The sequence below is a fragment of the Mauremys reevesii genome, linkage group 9, assembly GCF_016161935.1.
Source record: "Mauremys reevesii isolate NIE-2019 linkage group 9, ASM1616193v1, whole genome shotgun sequence".
Classification (NCBI taxonomy): Eukaryota; Metazoa; Chordata; order Testudines; family Geoemydidae; genus Mauremys; species Mauremys reevesii.
Window position 1 is genome coordinate 65,611,808 of NC_052631.1, and position 22,775 is coordinate 65,634,582.

General features: G+C 51.2%; 3 protein-coding genes across 4 annotated transcripts in view; 2 read left to right on the plus strand and 1 right to left on the minus strand.

Moving 5' to 3' along the window:
- Positions 1–513: 513 nt before the first annotated feature.
- GLA (galactosidase alpha) lies at positions 514–7,482 on the plus strand. The gene is made up of 7 exons (XM_039489870.1): positions 514–755; positions 1,975–2,149; positions 2,955–3,132; positions 3,702–3,793; positions 4,738–4,899; positions 5,523–5,720; positions 5,988–7,482. The coding sequence occupies exons 1-7, from the start codon at positions 574–576 to the stop codon at positions 6,312–6,314; spliced, it is 1,314 nt and encodes a 437-aa protein (XP_039345804.1). The 5' UTR covers positions 514–573; the 3' UTR covers positions 6,315–7,482.
- A 2,188-nt stretch (positions 7,483–9,670) lies between these two features.
- RPL36A (ribosomal protein L36a) lies at positions 9,671–13,880 on the minus strand. Its single transcript, XM_039486887.1, has 5 exons — positions 13,682–13,880; positions 13,017–13,122; positions 12,624–12,691; positions 10,090–10,212; positions 9,671–9,740 (listed from the first exon to the last, which is right to left on the minus strand). Exons 1-5 carry the CDS (start codon positions 13,682–13,684, stop codon positions 9,720–9,722), a joined length of 321 nt encoding a protein of 106 aa, XP_039342821.1. The 5' UTR covers positions 13,685–13,880; the 3' UTR covers positions 9,671–9,719.
- Positions 13,881–15,383: 1,503 nt separating this feature from the next.
- The window catches only part of BTK (Bruton tyrosine kinase), a 31,938-nt gene continuing 24,546 nt past the window's right edge, over positions 15,384–22,775 (plus strand). The window contains exon 1 of one of the 2 annotated variants that reach the window (XM_039489545.1): positions 15,384–15,556. The gene's annotated coding sequence lies outside the window, so the exon portion shown is untranslated. Of the gene's footprint in view, positions 15,557–21,506; positions 21,572–22,775 lie in introns of those variants that run through there. The other variant, XM_039489544.1, reaches the window with a different exon arrangement.

Consider the following 22,775-nt stretch of genomic DNA (forward strand, 5'->3'; position numbering starts at 1 on the left):
AAAACCCCGCTATCACAAGACTTTAAATAAAACCTAGTTAGCAACACTGTAGGAACCAGGCCTGTAGGGGCAGCCTCAGGAGTTGGACACAGTTTAAAGTAGGACTGGGCCCTAGTGACCAAACTGCCCTCTTGCCCTGCAGGCCAGGGCAGGGGCGAGCAGTATGGGGGACCTCGCTCCACCCATGGCCATGTTGTAGCAAAGGACTCTAGAGTTGGGCAGCACCCAGCTTGGGTCATGGAAAGGGAGCCACCTCTGCCACTCCATGGGGAGAGGAAGGGTCACCCCATTCCCTCTGGGAGACACTGGCACATATGAGAGGCAATCACCTGACACCCTGCACCCATGTCATATGACAGGACCCCCCTTCACTCCAATCACATGACAACCTCTCCCTCTGTCTCCAGCACCGCTTCCAGGTTGGGGCCGCACCTACCCTGCTGCGTGTAGAGTTACGTGCTCTGATTGGCTGAGTGTGAGGGCGGCAGGCCGGGATTGGCCAGCCGGGGTGCCCGTCCGGGGTTAGGTTGGCAGGCCAGCGCGCGTTGAGATAAGTGACTGTCCCCGCGGCAGATGGGCACGGCGGTAGGAAGCTGGCGGCCGCCTACGCTGGCCTGGGTCCTGGTCCTGGTCCTGCTGGCCGGGGCCGGGGCGCTGGAGAATGGGCTGGCCCGGACCCCCACCATGGGCTGGCTGCACTGGGAGCGCTTCATGTGCAGCACCGACTGCGCCCGCGAGCCGCTATCCTGCGTCAGGTACCGGGCGGGGGGCGCCGGGGCCGCCTCTGGGGCCCTGCAGTCAGCTGCGCTCCGCAGGCGGCCGCCCTTGGAAGGGGGAGGAGGCGAGGAGTGGGAGCCACAGCCCCGTGTGAACGCCGCTGGGGCTGGGGTTGGATTCGGAGCCGCGGGCCGTTGCAGTGGTAGGGGGGGGATTGGGTGGGAGGAAAGCGGTCAGGTGCCTGGGAACTGAACCTTGCGGCTCAGACGCAAACGGGGAGAGCGTGACTAGCTCGCCTACTAGTTCCCTTTTCCGCAGGTTTAATTACAAGGAACAAAGAGCCGCTCTAATTGTGCCGGCAGAGCACAAGGAACTGATGAGGCCTCGCTTCTCCCTAAGGGCCCGTCCGAACATAAGAGCTGCCCTAGTGGGACAGACCATGGTCTGACTTACTCAGTATCCTGGTTTCAGGATTGGCCTGTACCAGTGCTTTACAGGGCAATTATGGAGAACAGGGCAATTATGGAGCAATCCACCCTGTCTTCCCCTCCTGGCAATCAGAGGATTAGGGTCACCTCTAAACCTGCACTGCAAAGGGACTGGGCAGGGAATCCAGGGACAATGCAGTTGTCTCTAAATACAACTATGGCCAAGGCTTTAGCATAATTCTGGGATGTGGGTTAAAAATACATCGTCCAATCTCATTTGCATTCCAAGGCAGATCTTTTTTCTCTCCGCATCTGGGATAACCATGTTGTTTTTCAGTACAGACAGTGACTTGAACCTTGGTCGGTAAAAGGTTTAGCAATCTTGACGGGGAAGGGTCTGTGATATCTCCTCCAGGGCTGGAAACAAATCCTCTGCTTGGCATTGGCCAGTGTTCCATTCAGATCTTTAAGATGGGCCTTTGGCTGTTTTTTTCCCCAGGCTAATATTACCACATGAATGTGGATTTCCCACTAGCGGACTCTGACCCATTTGTGTAAAGTGCTTTGAAATCTCTGCATGAAAAACACTTTACAAATATTAGCTGTTTGTAGTATTGTCTTTAATCCAACTGATGTATTTATACTGCACTGTAGCATCTCTGTGTCTTTCCTAGGAAGTAACTATGCAGGTAGAAACCATGTGGCTGAAAGATCTCCTGTTTGCTTTTAAGATCAGATTTAGCACAACATAATAAATCTTAACACCCTGTTTTGACTAACCATCATGGTACTTGGACCCCTATGACTCCCTGGTTCTTGTGTCCCTCAGTGAGCAGCTGTTTATGCAGATGGCTGACTTGATGGTGTCAGATGGCTGGAAGGATGTAGGCTATGAGTATGTCTGTATTGATGACTGCTGGATGTCTCTGACCCGAGATGATCAGGACAGGCTCCAACCTGACCCAGAACGCTTCCCCAGTGGGATCCGCAAACTGGCCGACTATGTGAGTGTATAGATAGAGATGGTACCTAATCCCCAGAGGGGTCTCTGTTATCCCTTGCATCAGCATTCTCCATGACTGACATTGGTACACCTGCCACTCTCCAAGGTGCAAAGGTGGGAGAAGGCAGCACAAGCAAGTGGATCACACCCATACTCTGCCCTCTCCAGTGGCTACTTATCCAATGCCAGATCCATTCCACAAACCCAGTTCTTAGCCTCAATGCCCTACATGGCGTAGAGCCAGGCTATTGCAGTGAGACCTCCCGACTCCACACCACCAGGGCATGGCAGAACTAAACTGGACGCAGTCCAGGATTGAACTTGTGGAGGTGGGTGGCAGATGTTCTCTGCAGAGGGCACTTGATTGGGGACTTTCCCTGATTTACAAAAACTGACTATTGTGCTTGATATATTGGAAGGTTTTTTATGGTTGATCTTCTTCAGATTGGCTGCCTAGCAAATTCTATACACAGGTTTCTAACCCTGGCCTCTAAGGACCCCTGAACGAATCCTTAAGAGGATCTTAGCCCCTGGGGTGGGAGGGAGGTTTGGTTCTCATTCACGTTTTCCTCTAGGACTGTGAATTATATTGGCAGTGAAAGTGGGATCCCAGAGGTTTCTGGGCAGTGATTCTCTCTCGAATGGGCCTGTTCTTGGAGGAGTGGGAAATTCACTCAGCAACTATGTGGTTAAGGTAGTGCAAAGGGATTTCACTTTTTTCTTTTTTGTTCTCCTACTCTGCACCGCTGTTTCTCTCTCTCTCTCTGGCTGTTGGCTCTCATTGTATGTCTGTCTGCTCCCCTCAGGTCCATTCCAAAGGGCTGAAGCTGGGGATTTATGGGGATGTTGGAAACAAAACCTGCGCTGGCTTCCCTGGCAGTTATGGCTACTATGACCTTGATGCCCAAACCTTTGCTGACTGGGGTGTGGACCTGCTGAAGTTCGATGGCTGTAACTACGGCACACAGGACCAGCTGGCAGAAGGTATGTGCCAACTGTAGACATTCCATGAGTGGGGAATGCTTTACAGTCAGCACTGTCTCAGAAGAGCAGCTCTTCACTGAACATATCCACTGGCACAGAGGATACGAGGGGGAGAGGGTGCCATCTGAGAACCTAGGGGAACTAAAAGGAAGTTTCTCTGACAGGCCAGGCATACATGCTGCAGGTCATCTTCATCCCTCACTACACATAGGTAACCAACCCCAGGCAGACATGCTGTCTAACAAATGGTAGACTTACATAAAAGGGAAGAGGGCAGTTCAGAAGAGGACTCCTCTTTGACTCAGTCCTTATCAGAGTGTCAGTTGTCAGCAGGGAGGCTGGAGCTGGTTCTGCACACCCTCAGAGCAAACTGATCAGGGGGTCCTGTTGAAGCTGATTAGTCTAACACACAATAACTTCAGTGCCTGCAAGTGCCAGGCCCACAGCTGGAATGCACCTTTAGGCAGTCATTAGTGAAGCTGGAAGTTCTTGGCTGTGACAAGTGTTACCCTCCTGTTTCCCTCTGCCCCAGTAGGTGGTATAACCAGGCTGCTGTTCTCTTCCTTCAGGTTACAGGAACATGTCTCTGGCCCTGAATAAGACTGGCAGAAGCATTGTGTACTCTTGTGAATGGCCTCTCTACATGAGACCCATGCAGAAGGTAAGGCCCTAGTCAGATGTGATGCATGCTGGGAAGACATTAGTGATTCAGAATATTAAGGAAATAAATTAACTTGCAAGATCATCAAGTGTGTCTGCATGAATCCTGGCTGAATATCAAAGGAGCCAAAGTGGCTGAAGGGAGATGGAAGGGAAGAAGTGTTGATGAATGAACACTGAGCAGAGGGTTAAGGTGGGTCTCAGCTAGCTAAGAATTCATGGCAGAGACATCCTTTTACTCTGTCCTACCTGTTAGGAGGAACTCTGAGACAATTTGGCCACACTGCTGAATAGGCGTGATCTGTGCAGAACTGGTGCTGTGATATTCTTCCTCTCTGGGCTTCCCAGAGGATTACAGAATCCCCCACCTTAGGCCTATCTGCCAGTAGGGTAATCCCTTGCACCAATGGGGATTTTGGAGTACTGAGCTATCAGGAATTTTTCCACTAGTAGGGTGGGAGAAATCTGTAAGCAAAATCTTAATCCATAAAGGGACTAGAGTGCAAGACTTCACCCGTAGCTGGCTCCTTCATGCTGTGACATGGCAGAATGTAGCCACCCTCTTCTGTGTAAAGAGGGGACTAAATCCTCTGGAAGTTGTAAGCTGTAAACCCCAAGAACCAGGGGTAATTACTTAGGGTGATACCAGTTATGAGTAGGTTTGATGATGTGACATTAGGCTGAATACAATCAGGAAGACTTAGGAGGCCATGCAATGTTCTCCTGGGGGAAGTGGTTGAAATGCTTTCACCCTAGAGTGGGGCAAGTACCAGAGAATGTACCATAAGGAACAATCCTGCACTGGCCCCAGCACATGGACTGAATAACCTTATGGGTCTTTTCCATCTATGATTTTCCCCAGTGTATCCATCCTTTTATGCCTCCTTATCCTAAATGCTCAAACTATCTCTTATGTGCACCCTCTTGCTCTTTGTCCTCCGGCAGCCCAATTACACAGAAATCAAACACTACTGCAATCACTGGAGGAACTTTGCTGACATCTATGATGCCTGGAACAGTGTTAAGAATACCCTGGAGTGGACGGCTTTACACCAAGACAGCATTGTGGATGTTGCTGGGCCAGGGGGCTGGAATGACCCTGACATGGTGAGAACACCCGAGCTCTTGTTACACTGCAATCACCATGAGGAGGCCTCTACTTGCCTAAAGAATAAGGGGTGGGGAGCAGCACCAATGCAAGATTGTGGAAGGGGAGTCCATTCCTGAGAGCAAAAGAAGGAAGCAGGAGGAAACTTTGTAAGGAACTGACTGGGGGCAGAGGACCCTCTGTTGTGGTCCTAGCTCAATGGGTTCATCAAAGGGGGCCCATGACTCAGAAAAATAGCCACCAAGCTGCCTATGTGAGGATGGGTTAGGATATCCACAGTGATGAGGAATGTAACCTGCATGCATTGCTCAGGCTCAGCAGGGAGCCGTTGTTTATGAGCAGTTCTACTCTGAAAAGTAAGCCCAAGGCTTTCAGAAGTGGGCACTAGCTCTAAGCCTTGTGCTCCTAGTGCTGTCTTCCGGTCAGTCACAACCTTCTTCCTTTACCCCCACCATAACTTTTTGCTTAACTCCTCCAGTTCCTGATCCCCAAATAGCTGCATGACCTTGGCATTTGCCCCACTTCCTCCTACCAGCTGGTGATGACAGGCTCTGGGTTTTCTAACTAGGATGAAAATGTTAGCACCATATGTATTACCATTCTCATTCTACACTTGTCACAGCTGGTGATTGGCAACTTTGGATTGAGCTGGGACCAGCAGGTGACTCAGATGGCGCTGTGGGCTATCATGGCAGCTCCACTGCTCATGTCCAATGACCTACGTCATATCAGCCCCCAGGCCAAGTGGCTGCTCCAGAACAAAGATGTGATTGCCATCAACCAGGACCCACTGGGCAAGCAAGGATACCGTATCACCAAGGTATGATAGGAGCTGGAGCCACTGAAATGGGGAAGAGATTTCCTCTCCTCTCAGGGGTCTGAGACAGTAGGTAAAACTAGGTTACTGGGGGCAGTATGCCTCCCTACTCTTCCCAGTCTACTCTGAGGAAGGCAAGAGTTTTGAAACATCCACCCACAGAGAACTGAGTTTCACATTCCTTTCTGCTGCCTGCTTAGGGAGAGGATGACTAGGACCTGTAGAGTCAGTCCCACCCTCAAACATTTGTTCGGTTTCCATTTTTGGCAGGATAACAACTTTGAGCTCTGGGAGCGGCCTCTGTCAAGGGGTTCCTATGCTGTGGCTGTGATGAATCGACAGGAGATTGGAGGACCCCGGATCTTCAGCTTCTCTACCTCTTTCCTTGGCAATGGCCTGGCATGCAACCCTGCATGCTCCATCCAGCAGATCCTCCCCACCAGTGAGGACTGGGGACTACACAACTGGGTCTCGTTCTTGAACACTGAGGTGAACCCAACGGGTACTGTGCTGCTGAAGGTGGTGGTGATCGGGGAGTCCCCAGCTGAGAAGCCTGTCATGAACATCAACAAAAAATCATCTCCAGATATCTTATAATGTAATGGTGACCTAATTCCCCAGGCAACAGAGCTCCCTTGCTCCAATCCTGCCCCTCTACATCCATGGGCAATAAGTGATGGGTGAACTTTAACGCTAATCCAGCAAAAAGTACTGTAATCTCTCTCCATCCTTGTGTTGCAATTACTGGGGAGAGGGTGCCTTTTACTTGTCCCTGCTAGATCTATCGAAGTCCTGCTCAATGTAGCATGTGACCTAACCTTCCTTTCTCTGGGGGCTAAAGGATTGAGTCCGTCAGTTAGACTGGATCAGCCTTCTGTAAAGACCTAACGGCCTTGGTAACAGGTGAGAAAACACAGAGCAAGCACATACCATGTTAGTGAGGTTCTTCAGTGGTGCCAGGACTCAGGGGAAGAGTGCTCCCCTCCTGCCTTAACAGCTTCCTCAGGCCCGTGTGACTGATGTACACCAGCTGCAAGAAAACACACACTCCACCCTCAAACCCCCACCTGAAGTCATAGTCACCCCCTACCCTTTTGCCTAAGGTTGCTCTCACCTTGCTGTGATGACTGGGTCTTAAGCCAGTACTTTTTAAGGCTATCGCTTTCTTGCTGGCTGTCTCCCTTTAATTTGAGAAAAGGGCACTACATCCCTGTAGTCATATCTCCCACTCATGTGGCTTTCACTTTGTTCTAGGGTTTTTTTTAAATCCATATTTCTTTGGGGGAGGGCAGTCACCCAGCTGCCTTCAGCAGCTTACTGATTGTCTTGGTGCCAGCAGCTGTATGTTCCACTGCTGGCTCTGGATTTTGGACTAAAGAAATAGTTTTTGGTGCACAGGGATTAATCATTAGGCACCCATAGCTTGAAGATGGTGTGTTAAAGGGGTATCTCCCCTACCCACTGATTTTGACTGGTGCTCTGTCCTTTCCTCCAGCATCTCCTTCCTTTGTGGTATAATCTACCTTAATAAATACTAGAGGGGGTTGATGCTTTTTGTAATGGTGTGTGGAACTGAGCCTACACTCAGCTTGAGTGTGATCTGAGATTTCTGTTGCGGCAGGTTTTCTAGTTCTCTTGCGAAACTAATCACATTCACACATACCAAGACACCTGTACATAAAGAACATTGTACACAAGTCTTGCTAAAAAATTAGCTTACCTATTCCTGAACACCTTTGATTAACTGTAGGAAAGCACTTCACCACCAGATGGTGCTGTTGACTTCTGCCTTCTCTTGGGGTACGTCTTCACTACCGGCCGGATCAGGGGGTAGCAATCGATTTCTCGGGGATCGATACATCGCATCTCATCTAGATGCGCTATATCGATCCCCGAACGCGCTCCTGTCAACTCCGGAACTTCACCAACGCGAACAGCAGTAGCGGAGTCGACATGGGGAGCCGCGAATGTTGATCCCGCGCCATGAGGATGGTAAGTAATTCGATCTAAGGTACTTCGACTTCAGCTACACTATTCACATAGCTGAAGTTGCGTATCTTAGATCGATTTCCCCCCCCCCTCCTGCCCTCCCAGTATAGACCTGCCCTTGAAGATGCACCATCAAAGGCTGTCTTCTCATCTAGCATTAGATATTACCAATTATTTCAACAGGCCTAAAAGGTGCTACGTTTACATGCAGAATTGCTACGGGAACCTATATCCTATCAACAACTTGCTTAAGATGCCACTCTAAACCTCCACTGCAAAGAACAGCTTAGCTATAAAAGCTGAACCTTTGAATTCCGTCAAAAAATCATTCCATTAAGAGTTGATAGCTGACAGACACTATTCTGTTACAAAACGTGGAAGGAGTTTTCTCTCCTGCTCATGCTGTAAAAGTTATGCTAGATGAGGCATATACACTAAAACTTAATAGAGCTACCTTTCTGTTGCTACATATGAAGAATCTCAGTTGTGTGTGGGTAGAGATACATTACCCTTTTTTTCTGCCAAAGTTTAGTCTTAGTATCAAGTTGAATTTTACAGAGATGCTGCCAGATGCTCCTTGGCATCCTCTATACAGCTTAAGATTTAAGAAAACTAAAGGGCTCCTCTCCTTTGAAGTAGAGGTCAGTCTCTAAAGAACAGCACCTGCAATTCCTATTCTAATAGATCTCATTGACTTTTTTTAGTGCTAGCTGGTAGTCTGTAACCTTCACACATGGATTTAGTGCTTTGTGCTTTATTAATGTAAAGGGATCTTGGGTTGGTGTTAAGTGCTGGTGTGAAACAGAAAGCTAGCCAGGTTTCTCTCAAGACTATGCCTAAGGATGGGATCAGGCTAAACATTTTAAACACGTGCTTCTAGCTGAATGGGCTAATCAGACATTCCCTTTCCAACATGGAGGGTGAAGCAGACTGCGGGCTAAATACATGAAGCTTAGCCCATACAGCTCTGCTCTGAGCTACCCACAGCACGTTCACATCTACGAATAGCAATAAATGATCACTGCCTAAAAATGGTACTGGAAAGAGGTGAATCTGTCATAATGAAATGTCTACATTTTGTATTAGGGCAGCTAGACCCTGCCACAAGGGCCTTTGTACAGTTACTCCCTATAATTTTCAGTTTACTACTAGTGCTTGTAGATAAGAGGGATCTAAAATGAGGCCACCTCTATATCTCTGTAGCATAAGGAATGAGGCCAAGTGCTATTCAGTAGGCTCAGCAAAAGCCAAGCCAAGCCAAGCCAGCCCTCCCCCATGCATTAGGACCATCACTTAGGGGATGAGCTGATCTTACCCACCCCTCCCTTTTCTCTAAAAGCACTTAATACAGTAAGGCCTGGTCCAGGCAAACTATATCACTATAATAAAGGTGGGATTTTATACAATTTAGTTAAACTGCTGCAGCTTTGTACACAGACATCAATTTAACTCTGTCTTAAAGTGGTTTAGCTTGTGGCCATACATTTTCAGAAACAAGCAAAACTACTGAAGCAGGTTTAGAACAGGTAAGTGATCACATGAGAATCTGCACTAATTTAACTAAGTCAGTTAAGGGTAGCCAGTGCAACTTCTGTTTAGACAGTCCCATGGAGTCCTATACATAGACACAGCCCTACCTTCTACTCCCTTTTGTGAACGTAAGGGACCTGGGACAGTAGCAACATGTTGCTTCCACACCACATTGGTACATCAGACTAGTAGGCCCTGAGCAACCTCCCAGGAGTTGACTCCTTTGAGCGTGGATTAAAAAGTTTCTCTAGCTGCAGACAAAATTTATTCTAAAACCTCTTTTTAGGCAACATCAGCCCATACAAAAGCAACATTCAACCACTGGTGAGATTTCCCAGTCCCTGAGAGCTTTATTCATAGCGGCAGCTCCCATTTGGGTTGGATACACCCAGAAGCTCCTCCCTAGCAATAAGGAAATATACAAGAGCAGCAGATTCTTTCCACAAACTTTAATGGATTCCATAACAATGAACAAGATGGAGTTTAGAACTGGATCACCTGGCCCTGTAAGAGAGAAAAGACTGATTGAGTATGTGCAATACAGAACCTTACCACAAACATTTCAACTCGCCTCAGGGACCCCTCTGAAGCATTATTCAAACAGCACCTCTCACAGCCATTCTGAAAATCCAGTGACTAACATTACTCTCCCTGCCAAAAGCCAACTCTGCAACCTCATTAGTTTCTCCATTAAACAGTTACAGCCAACGAGCAGCAGGATCTTTACATTAATACAAAGGTGGCTTAAGATCTGCTGGCCAGCTCTGGAAATGCAGTTTTCTCACCATGCTCAGCACTAGAGTGGCCACAGTCCACAGTTTAACTTTTACCCACAACCCCTCTCAGCACATACCTTTCTCTTCTTGTCTCCTCCCAGCTCAAAGTGCTTGCACCTCTTAATGGCCAGCATTCTCTTGGACCTGCAGTTCGGCTCCACACACTCAAGCCTCAGCACAATCTTCTTTGTGGTTTTGGCCTGGAGAGAGAGAGTCAGTGAACAGAATATTCCCAGTAACAGGCAAAGCCAGCCATCATTTAGCCCTAGAGAGGAACAGCTCGTCATGATGTAAACAGCAGGCTAGGTGCTCCAAGGCCTTTTGGGAACAAAAACCCAGCAGCCTTGGGACTTTGGAGACAAGAAATCTGGGAACAAACAACTTCCTATTCGGAATGAAGAGCACAGAGCTGACAAAGCCATGAGGCCAGTTTCCCAGCACAGATCTGTTACCACATTTCAGTCCTGGCCTGCAATATTCTGTCCATCCACAGGTTCTAGTCTGGGTCCTATAGATTACTGGTAATCCTAACCAGCAGCATTCCTTTTACCACTGGCTACTCAAATAATGGTTTCCAATACTACCAAGCAAACCAGATTATATTATCGTTCTGGCAGACATGAAACTAAACTGAACACACCCATCCTTCTGCTTGTTACCCAAGGACTCCAATCCATATGGCAGTCACCAACTGTGCCACACAGCCAGCATGCTAAAGCTACTTTGCAATGTCTCTCCCTATGCTCCTAATAGACCCAAGCTACACTGAAAAGCCACCAGTCTTAAAAGATGACCTGCAAATGAAAAAGTCTGAGTTGTGCCTCAGTTAGTTATAATGACCTGGAAAAAAAGTTATGGGGCTAATTCTGCTTTTTTTTTAAATTACATTAGGAATTCCAATCTTTTTCCTGGAAGCCGAGAGAGGACTAGAAAACTAAGATGATATGCTGAGTTCACCAGTCCCCATTATCAGATATCTAATGAATCTTCCAGCAAAAAAACAGAAAACCAGACATGACACTCCAGATATTTCTATGGTTAAAACAAAAGTAAATCTCCCCATGCATTTTTTAAAAAAGAGTAGTTCTCCAGGTATCCTTTATACCTATGAAGCAGTGAAAGAGGGTACAAACCCATTTCCCCCCAGAGATCACCTTTAACATACAGTCTTAGGCCTGGGCTACACAGTTGTTACACTGTATAACTTTTTTTTTTTAAAGCAAAAATCATATTCCTAACCAAAATAGTTATAATAGTAAATCTCTGTGTTGACACTGTTTATAGATATTGGATTTTTAAAATTCTTTCAGTTGTGATGACTTAAGGTATCAGCAATATGAGCAAGTGAAAAGGGTAATTTAATTTCTATCCCCATTATGTCCCTTTAAAAAAGTCAGTGGGACGGCCATTCCCTTCTGTCATTCAAGACACATTGGCCAGCCCAGAAGTGTGATGTACCCACTCTCTAGACTAGGGGTCGGCAACCTTTCAAAAGTGGTGTGCCGAGTCTTCATTTATTCACTCTAATTTAAGGTTTTGCATGCCAGTAATACATTTTAACGTTTTTAGAAGGTGTCTCTCTATAAATCTATATTATATAACTAAACTATTGCTATATGTAAAGTACACAAGATTTTAAAAATATTTAAGAAGCTTCATTTAAAATTTAATTAAAATGCAGATTGTATCAGTTTAGTGCAGTGGTTCTTAACCTGGGGTGCAAGATGCCCTTTCTGGGGGTGGTAGACATGCAAGATTTTTTTTAGAAGCTGGGGGTGGCTGCAGAGCCCTGGGCTGGCTGCCGGTACCACAGAGTGGCTGCAGAGCACTGGGCCCCAACCAGGAGCAGAGCCCTGGGCTGACTGAGCAGGGCCGGAGGCCTGGACCCCAGCTGGCAGGGGGCCAGGCAGCTGGAACCCCAGACCTGCAGCAAGGTGAGCAGGGCCGGCAGCCAGAACCCCAGACCATCAGCAGGCTGAGCGGAGTGGCAGACAGAACCCCAGACTGGCAGCGGCTCACCTGGTGCTGGCCGTGGGTTCTGTTCACCCCGGCTGGCAAGGGGCCGGCGGCCAGGACCCCGGCTGGCAGCAGGTGAACTGCTGTCGGTCTGGGGTTCCATTGCCAGCCGGGGTCCCGGCCCCCACTCAGCTTGCTGCCAGCCTAGGGTTCCATCCACCCAAGCCAGCAGCCAGAACCCCGGCTGGCAGCAGCAGTAAAAATCAGCTCGCATGCCGCCATTGGCACACGTGCCGCAGGTTGCCAACCCCTACACTAGACAAAGCCATGCTATTTCAATCTACCATGAAGAAAAATTTCCCATTTGGCCAAGGAGCAGCAGAGGAAAGAAATGAATTCAGGCACAAAAGGGCAAAACCTGTCATCAATACAAGTTGCTGAGCCTCAAGAACAGCAAGATTACACTCACTGCACCCAGTCTAGGCCCATGCCAACAGGCACTGACAACCCTACCCAAGGTTACCTACACATGCTATGAGTCTCTACTCAAAAACATCATGCAAGGCTATAGGAGTCCTCTGAATTACCTCTCTTTACCAGAGCACATGAAACTGACCAGAGAGTTTCAACACCCTCTTTCCTTTAGCATGCTCACCTTCTTACGGAAGATAGGCTTTGTCTGACCACCATAACCACTCTGCTTCCGATCATATCTCCTCTTTCCTATGGGGAAGAAACAAAACTATTCAGGCCAACAGTTGAAACTCACGAATGTCCAAGGATCCTGGAAGCCTCCACCCCATAATCACTATAGATTGTTAAACAGTTGTGAAACCTAACAAATTCTCCACACATATCCACTCCATTATCCCATGTGTTTATTACCTCAGGAGCAATACATTAGAGCTGGGATTCAAACCCCCTGGGCTCCCACTGCCAGTACTAATCATAACCCCATTACTGTCCACATTGGTGACATATCTCAGAGTAATAAATTCCTGGCTCCCAATGGAAAATTAGTCTAGAAATGCACTGATCTGCCCCTTACCCTGAGCATAGAGAGAGTCCTTCCCCTTCTTGTACTGGGTCACTTTGTGGGGCTGGTGCTTGCCACATTTCTTGCAGTAAGTCCTGCGGGTTTTGGGGACGTTCACCTAGCAGAGAACAGTGCAGCATGTTAGAATAATTGCCATGTAATCTGCCTGGGGCGTCCGAGCATTGCAGCCAAAGCAGGGCTAAGCATGAGGAATGTCACCCTGCCCCTGCCCCCCCGCAACTGGGATTACAGCCAGTACACGAGTGCCTCTCTCCCGGCACAGGCGGGCGGTGCCCACCAATCCCACTGCCCCGACACAGCAGGTAAAGCGAGGGGAGGTGGGAGATGCCGCCCAGCCCCGAGCAGTGCAGCCAGCAGTGCCGGGTGAGCGGCCCCGGCCCATGCCCGCCCCCCACGGGCTCGGCTAACAGAGGCGAGACAGGCCCGCGGCGGCTCCGCTCCCTGGGGCCAGCGACCCCTCCTGCCTCTCCTCGCACCCGGGAGCGGACAGGGCCCGGCCCTCTCCCACCCGACCGAGCCGCGGCGGGATCTCCCGGATCGGCCCCGGCCGAGTCCCTCCACAGCGGCTCCCCGAAGCATGTGGCCCGGCCCCGGGCTCAGGCGGGCGGTCCCCGAGGCGGATGGCGGCGGATACACCCAGAGCAGCCTCCGCTCACCATCCTGCCAGCAGCGGCAGCGACTGCACGGAAAGAGGGGACCTGACCCGGAAGCGGAAGAGAATAAACACTAGGGCGGAACAATCGAGTGAAAGGGGCGAACCAGATCGCCGGATGGAGCCCATGGAGTGTGGCAGCAGCGAGCAGTGCGCCACCTACTGGAGAGAAGCAGGTATTGCCGAGAAGGATGAAAGGAGACCCTTCATTGGTTGGGAAAGATCCTGGCTGGGCCAGTATGGGCCATAAAGACGAAGGGGAGCCTCTGATTGGTTGAGCTCCCGTCCAGCGTGTGGCAGAGGGTGCTGGAAAGGGTTCTGTGTGACAGTGAAATGTCTCAGCTGTATGTACAAAAGGTGCACTGAGCGTGCCAGATGCACTGTGCGTGCCAGATGCACTGCATGACCTGTGTGCAGGCATGTCTGTATTTACACTGCACCCACAGCCTTTGGGTGTAGTTGGGGGTTCTCTAGTTGTATATGAGGCCCTAGGGGCCTGACCCTGAGAGATGACACTGGAGTCATTGGCAGTTGCAGGTCTCAGGTGCGGCTGTGCAGAGTTCAGCTCCCCTGCTTGGGGATTTCGGTATGTTCTTCAGGGAAATGGATGTAGTTTGTGGAGTAAAATTGCCCTGTGCATTATTCCTGAGTGTTACCAACCCTTACACAGACAGAACGCGTGCAAAGGTGCAGGTCATTCCATCCCATACCAACAGGGTGTCTACTGGGGAATGAAATCCTTAAATGACAAAGAAATTCATAATACTGCCAAGGCAGCAAAAATGCAGAAGTGTATTTCCTCTTATGTTACCATTTTTATCAACAGCAAAAAATTACCCTTAGCTAATGACTCAGTAGGAGGAAGTGTCTGTCCATGTCTCTGCCTCCAGCTCCAGAAAGCTCCAGTTAAATACGGAACATTAGTAGGGGCTGTCTCTGCCCCTCTCGCCCCTACAGTCCCCGTTGCCTTACATGTGGAGCGGCTGGCTCTGCCCCTCTCCCCCCAACACATCCCTTTGTCCCACATGGGGAGGGAGCTCCAAGGGTATGTCTACGCTGGGATAAAACTCCCACACCTGGCCCGGGTCAGCTGGGCTATAAAATTGCAGTATAGATGTTCGGGCTTGGGCTGGAGCCCGGATTCTGGGACCCTCCCCCTGAGCCCAAATGTCCACACTGCAATTTTTCAGCCCCATGAGCCCAAGTCACATGATCTGGGCCAGCCACGTGTATTTTATTGCTGTGTAGACATACCCTTACTGTCTCCACCCAACGGCTCCACATTTCTCATCTGTCTTGCCCTGGTCTCTCTTGTCCTGCTCCTCTGCCTGTCCTCTTCTATCTTGCCTGCCTGTGCTGTCTCTCCATCTGATCTCCCTTTTATTGTCTGTCTGACGTCTGTCTGACGTTTGTCCCTCCAGCTGTCCTCCCTCATCCTGCCTATGCCCTGTGTCCCTCTCCTTCCATTGCTGTGCCCCTGCCCATTGTCCCACCCTTCCTTTCTGCAGACACACCTCCTGCCACTCACAGGCCAACCCCATGGCCTGGCGCTGGTGCCCTCTCTGCATAGGACTCATGGTGGCACTGTTGGAGGCTGCCTGTGGGATCAAGAGGAAACAAAGCTACTGGCTAAAGTCAGAAACCAAAAAAGGGAACTGAAAGGGTGGGGTTAGCTCTCAGTGGCCTTCCTTCCTCCCTCTCAGCTCTCTGTGAGAATGAGTCGCCTGCTGCCATTCCTATCACTAGCCAACCACTCCTGCATTTCAAACCAGCTGCCCACTGGCTGCTCTGGAGTCTGAATGCCACTGGGAAGCCACCCTTAGTGACGAGAGCCAGCTCTGGGGCAGGCACATGGAGAAGGAGTGACAGGAGATCACCAGTAAGTTTCTGGAGACCGATTGGACCCTGTTGGGTGTGTGGAGGGGAGGTGATGAGGGTTGAGAGGGCGGCTGCTGTGCGTTGCACTGAGACTGGGAGGGGAGTGCCACATGGAGTAAGCAGAGAAGGATATGCCATGCTTGGGAGCAATGCCCAGCAAGGGGTGTGGTATCCAGAAGGGAGGAGGAGCGGGTGTGAAAGCCATCGTCAGTTCCTAACCAATGTGCCAGACAGGCGGAGTGACTGTGAAGAGTGGCTGCACACTGACACGAGCAACATGAGATGCAGGATTGGAAAATGTCTGGACGGTTCATGGGCTACACAGGGGGCCCCATAGACTCTGGAGGGTTAGAAGACACCTAGAGATCACCTAGAGTGAGAGCACATCCAGGGCCTGCACCCAAGGCCAGAGTCTACAAGGGGTCAGAGTCCATAGGGTTAGGATTGGGGAGGGTAGAGGTGCGGAGAAATCACACACAGGGTCAGAATACAGGAATGTAGGAACTGTCAAATCACGGAAGCCCAGTAGCCCATTGAGTCCAGGATTCTGCCTCTCACAGTGACCAGTGCCAGCTCGTTCCGAGGACAGTGCAATGACCAATCGGGCAGGACCATGTCCAAAAGGGAAGTTTCTTCCTAGGCAGTTAGTCCTGAAGCAGGAGGGTGCATGACCTTTATACATGTCCATTTTAGCTTGTGGGACTGCAGATATTATTCACCTAAATGTCTCATACTTATTTGGATCCTTCTTGGTTCTGTGTCTCAGGAGTGCCTTGTGGCAATGAGTTCCCCAGGTATCAGTAGCAGCAATTCACATGGGGTCAGGATTGGTCTGGGGGCTCACCATGACTTAGAGTCCCCATAAGGTTCACACAGTGGGTGACGGGGCCCTGATGTCCTCCCAGGCTGATAACATAGTCACTGGTGTACACAAAGGGGTCGGGCTAAGGAGACAGAACAAGGTGGTGGGAGTCGGGATTCCTGGTTCCATTCCCATGTCTACCACTGAATTATTGTGTAACCTCAGGCCAGTCACTTTCTCTTGCCATGACCCAGTTTCCCCTGTGGCACAATAGTGATAATGGCATGCACCCACCTTGCAGGCATTGTCATTATATGTAAAGGGCTTTGAGATCCATGGCTAGAAGGTCAAGGTGGGCAAAGCATGCCTAGATGTGACTGCCCTCCCTAGCCGCCCACCTACGGGCAACAACAGAACTGAGCTGCAGCATCTCAGCTTCATATAGCGCCACCTGCAGGGGCAGCAGAGACACTGCCGAGTCCAAAGCATCAGCCGGGAAGGCGGAGGGGGGAAGGGAGAGATGCAGAGCAAGGAGGGGGGAGCAGCAGGGGAGAGTCCATATGGGGAAGGGTGCCCCTTGTTTCTTATCTCCAGCACCCCTTGTCTCTGGCTGTCTCTCTCTCCAGCCTCCTGCCTCTCCTTCCCTAGTTGTCAGCCTTGCACCTCCCACTTTGCCCTCCCTTTGTCCGTCTCGTCTGCGCACGCCTGGCCTGCTGATGTACCAGCCAACTGGCTGCAGCATGCTGCAGGGAAGGAGGAAGCCAGCATCCAGTTTAGTATGGCTAATGGCTTTCTTCTTCTCTGGCTGGCCAGGTCCACCTGAGCTCCTCCAGCAAGGGGAGAGGGGAGCTGGCCAAGCTGAATGATGGACAGGAAAGGGTGGCCGCTTCTGTCCATCATGCCAAAATGGCACCTGTTTCTGCTAGCGAGTGGGGCACGGGGGCAGGGGCTCCAGCTCTCAATGAGGGGTTTCTTTCTAAGATACAGGACACACGGTTGAGTCTCAGCACAATTTGAACACTACTGTGGTTTGATGAGTGGGGTCCCAGGTGTTCTGCTGCCTAGACATGATGAAATCCTGCTCCCTTGCTAAAGGAATGTGCTAAAGTGCTGTGATCTAGCAGAGGGGAGGCAGTCATACCTCAGGGCTGGGTGTGTCGCTGGGTGCGGCAGTAACTCGGGGCTGTACGTGCCGCTGGGTGCGGCGGTACCTCAGAGCTGGGCACGTCGCTGGGTGCGGCAGTAGCTCGGGGCTGGGCACGTCGCTGGGTGCGGCAGTACCTCGGGGCTGGGCACGTCGCTGGGTGCGGCAGTACCTCGGGGCTGGGCGCGTCGCTGGGTGCGGCAGTACCTCGGGGCTGGGCGCGTCGCTGGGTGCGGCAGTACCTCAGGGCTGGGCGTGTCGCTGAGTGCGGCGGTACCTCAGAGCTGGGTGCATCGCTGGGTGCATCAGTAACTCAGGGCTGGGCGCGTCGCTGAGTGCGGCGGTACCTCAGAGCTGGGTGCATCGCTGGGTGCATCAGTAACTCGGGGCTGGGCGCGTCGCTGGGTGTGGCGGTACCTCAGGGCTGGGCGCGTCGCTGGGTGCGGCGGTACCTCAGAGCTGGGTGCATCGCTGGGTGCGGCGGTACCTCAGGGCTGGGCGCGTCGCTGGGTGCGGCAGTAGCTCAGGGCTGGGCGCCGCTGCGCGGCGGTACCAGGGCTGGGCGCTGCGCGGCAGTAGCTCGGGCTGGGTGCATCGCTGGGTGCGGCGGTACCTCAGGGCTGGGTGCATCGCTGGGTGCGGCGGTACCTCAGGGCTGGGCGCGTCGCTGGGTGCGGCAGTAGCTCGGGGCTGGGCGCGTCGCTGGGTGCGGCAGTAGCTCGGGGCTGGGCGCGTCGCTGGGTGCGGCGGTACCTCAGGGCTGGGCGCGTCGCTGGGTGCGGCAGTAGCTCGGGGCTGGGCATATCGCTGGGGATTGACAGGGCAAAGATGATAGCGTGTTCGCCTTCCCCTTAGTTTTTCGGTCACTGAATTTTATTTCACTCAGTTAAGGCTCTGAAGTGCAAAGATAGTTTCTTGTAAAAACTTCTTGTTAAGCTGCGAGCCTGAAGTGGCTGCTCCCCATCAAGTGAAATCAAACTGCACAGCCAGAGACATAGATAGTTGCTCCCAGGACTGAGCACTAGGTAGGCTAAGGACATAAAATTTAACCCCACTGGGGAGTGAGGAGATCCAGGCACAGCAGCCTCCTGAAATGTCTTGTCTTAACCCCGGACTTCTCATAGCTCTGAACTCAGGTGTCGTCACTGTTTTATCTCTGAATCCATCCCTTGCTAAAGAACCCCCACTCCCTCCCCTACACCCATGCTGAGGAGTTCCTTCAGACCATCTCTTGCCTGCTCCATTGCTGGTCATCACCTGGACTGACTCAGCAAACTACTGCCATGGCACTTGAATGGGGATCCCACAGCATGTTGGGGTCAGAAGTGGGGCTGGCAATGGGAATTACCCCTGTCTAAGGTTAAACTGGCGGAGTGGCTATATGCAGCCCCTCGCCACCCAGGACCTGGCATGTCTTAGACATGTGGGGGCGAGGGGGGCCACAGGATGCTGCATTTCAATTATTATCTGCTTCTCATGACTTCTAGGGGGCCCTGGGCAGCCCTAACATAAGTTAGAGCATCCCCAAGGCTGCTCTAAATTGCACCAGGGGCCAGAGAGGGCCCCAAATGACCCCAGAATATGGCATGGTCCTTCCCCTTCCACGTTGCAGCACTGAGCATAGGAACGGAGCAACTAGGAGCAATCAGGGCCTCTCTCTACCCTGCCCGCTCCAGCCCCAATCCCCAATGTGAACCCAGCCAGCCCTGCTCTCCAACCCCTCCCGTCTCCTGCTACACTCCAGGGAGCCCAGCTCCACTCTGCCTTTGCTCTGTGCTCAGACCTTGTGTTTGTGCCAGGAGTCAAGCCCCAACAGAGCAGGAATCCCCAAGTGAGTCCATTTGAGAACTCTGCCCCTGCCCCTGGGGGCATCTTCAGTTGCTTCCAGGGCACCAGCGCTCATTGAGAGCAAACCTGGCTCCAGTTAAAGCAGCATGTTTGACTGCAGAGCCTTGATGGCTGTGCTATGCAAATCCCCACAGTGGCACAGATGAGTGAGCTGGGCAGGTTCCTCTCAGGGGGGCTGAGGGCTGTAGCTCAGCTCAGCCACGTGTGTCTCACGTTCAGCACAGGGACAAGATGATCAGGGAGGAGGGGCAGTCAAAGAAATCACAAACAGGATACTGGCGCAGCTGTGTGCTGCAGGATCCCTCTGGGGTTCCTGAACAAAAGCTTAGCATCTGTTAAACTTAGAAACAAACTTATATTGCCAGGAACATGTAATCCAAAAAGCAGCCTCAGCATTTTAGCAGCTGCCACATTTTTCTGTGATCAGCCTCTTCGAAACGGCTCTTCTGCTTAGCTCTGTCTCCACACTAATTGTACACAGATGCAGCGTAGAACATTAGTTGAAACAATATATTGGGCCAGATTCCACATTGCAGCTCCCCTTGATTTCAGCTACAGTTAAAAACAGCATCCTGGTCTACCATCCTTTGCTTTTTCCCCCAGGCCCCACTAGGCAAGAGGAACCCAGTCATTGACATGGACCCCACATTCCTACTTTTGCATATACCGCAAAAGAAGTAACCCTTTAGTTGCTGTGTTGACTATTGTACAGTGCTCCTCTGTCCCAGGCTCCAGCTATCATTCAACCTCTCCTCTTCCCCATGGCTACACTGATGACCAGCAGTTACCCATTCAGCTATAGTGGCCTCATTGGGACACATTTTTACACCTGGGGTTGTTCTTTGCCCTTTACATCAGAGACAGTAACAGCAGAGGGTCCCCGCCAGAGAGAATACAGCTGGGGGGCAGGGGGGAGTGTTCCCATTCTTTTTCACCACAGCGCTGGGGGAGGGGATTTTCCTGCTGAAGGATGGACAGATGCAAGGAAGCGGAGTGAGAGGACAGAAAGATGGACACGGATTGCGGAAGTTTGGGGGAAGGAGGGGCTGATCTCTCTCTCTCTCTGCTGTAGGGCTCCAGGGGAATTCCCCAGGAAGCCTCAGAACTTGGGGACCCCCTCTTCTTTCCCCCAAGCAATGACAGATTAAGCACAGATCTCATTTGTTCCCAGCGCGCAGGGACCCAGGGTGCAATGTACATGCACAGATCCATCTGTAGGGCCCCACTGCTTGAGAGGAGTGGGGCGAGGAGGCATAGGAACCGTGAGCTCAGGGTGCCCTCCCTGTTGTTGCTTGGGTTTAGATTTCCAGCACCTCCCTGTGGTGTACATCCAGACAGCCCAGAATGCATTACATAGCGGCATGCTAAATTCAGACACAAGCATGGAGCATCCGGTGGCGAGCACATGTGACAGGCCAAGCACACATGCAGTTGGGGGCATCAGAGAATCACACAGAGCCACTTCCATCCCCCTTATCTGAAGGGAGAAAAGACCACCCCCTTCTCTTTGGGCCCTAGCTTAGAGATCCCATGAGCCACCACTGCCCAGACGACCCTTGGAGGCTCCTTTTCTCTCCTCCCCCGCACCCAACCTGGTGCTGCCAATAGACCCATCACGCAGCCTCACTGAGCTCTGGGGTTTGACACTTTGCAGCCGTCCCACATTTGTCAGAGCACATTTGACCAAAGTGTCATATCTACAGGAAGAAACATTAGCCAGGCAGAGGGGGAGCCATCCTCTTACTCCCACTCTTGTGCTTTCACTTTGATAGAAATGGACAGCTTACTGCGAGGTATGTGGCGAATGGGCTGGGGAGTCACCCAGTGGCAGTGGCTGGCCCTTTAGAAGCAGAGATGGGAATATGGGCTGGGAGCAGAGCCCCTAGGGTAGTGACTTAGGTTCAACTGAGGTACTGCCTAGAGGGTCCCAATCAAGGTTGGGCCCCTGTTGTGCTGGCTGGGTGCTGCCCAGACATAGGTTAGAAGACACACCCTGGGCTGAGGAGCAATGCCTAGTTGATGGAGAAGCTGGGTGTTATTTCAGCAAGGATGAAGGCGGCTGGACTGTCCATGGGGCCATAGGAATAGAGTGCAAGGGACCTGGTCCTCCCTTGGTATTTATCTTCCTTTCCTTTGTCACTGGGCTCTCCCTGGAAGACACACTGAGGAGCTGTCCTGCCTGCAGGTGGATACTAGCCATTGCTCGGGTGCTACGTGGCAAGGTAAAGCCTTTTTCACTCTTGGCAGTAGAGTGGGGTAACTAGTTTGACAACTCTGTTTGGGGCTAACGCGGCAGATCCAGCTCAGCCTAACTCCTAGGGTCGATCGCTGGTGATTTGTGAGGGTCCGGGGATCTGGGAACATGGCAGAAATCCCAGGCCTTCTGGGCAATGGCGTACTAATGGTTATTCCTATGAAAAGTCATTATCACCAGAATTAATTGTGTGATTCAGCAGTCCCTGTTTGTTATTCAGTCACCTACCCAGGGAGCAGAAATAATGCTGTGGGAGTCAGATAACCAGTCCCACGCCACGAAGACCATACAGCCAAGGCAAACAGTAATAATAAAATACCTACCTCTTCTATAGTGCTTTTCACCAGTAGATCTCAAAGCACTTTACAAAGACGGTATCATTATCCTCAGTTTACATGGGGAAGCTGAGGCACGGGGCAGGAACAACTTGCCCAAGATCACCCAGTAGACCAGAACCAGGAATTGAACCTAAATCTTACTCTAGTGCCTTTTCCATTAGGCCATCCTGCCTCCATTGCCATAGCGAATTCCCTACTCCAGCTAGTTTACCTCGGCCACTCCCTTGCCCGCCCCCCCTTCAGATCCTTAAGGCTCTCTTGTGCCATGATGCTCACAAGGTGCGAATCAGTCGAGTCGTACAGATTTTTACCCATTTTTCAGAGATATTTTTAAACAAAACTGTACAGAAAAATAATTGTTCAGTGAAGTTATGCGTGGGCCACTCCTCAGAAGAACGTAGCTAATTACTGCAAGCCCTCTCTGTACTCCCCAGCTCAGTTGGCTTGTCTCTCATCTGAAACTGCAAAATTCAGATACTCTGGTGATAAGGGTCATACAAATATCAGACAGACAAAATCTTCAAGGCGGGGACTGTGCCAGTTTATGTGAACTACCAGGCATCACAGCATGCTTACGAGCACAGCAAAACGTAACTAACGACTGCTTGGCTGGCTGGTTCTTGCTCACAAGCTATAGGTCTAACTCAGGAGTGGGCAAACTTTTTGGCCTGAGGGCCACATCGGGGAATAGAAATTGTATGGTGGGCCATGAACGGTCACAAAATTGGGGTTGGGGTGCGGGAGGGGGTGAGGACTCTGGTGGAGGGTGCGGGCTCTGAGGTGGGGCTGGGGATGAGGAGTTTGGGGTGTAGGAGGGTGCTCTTGGCTGGGACC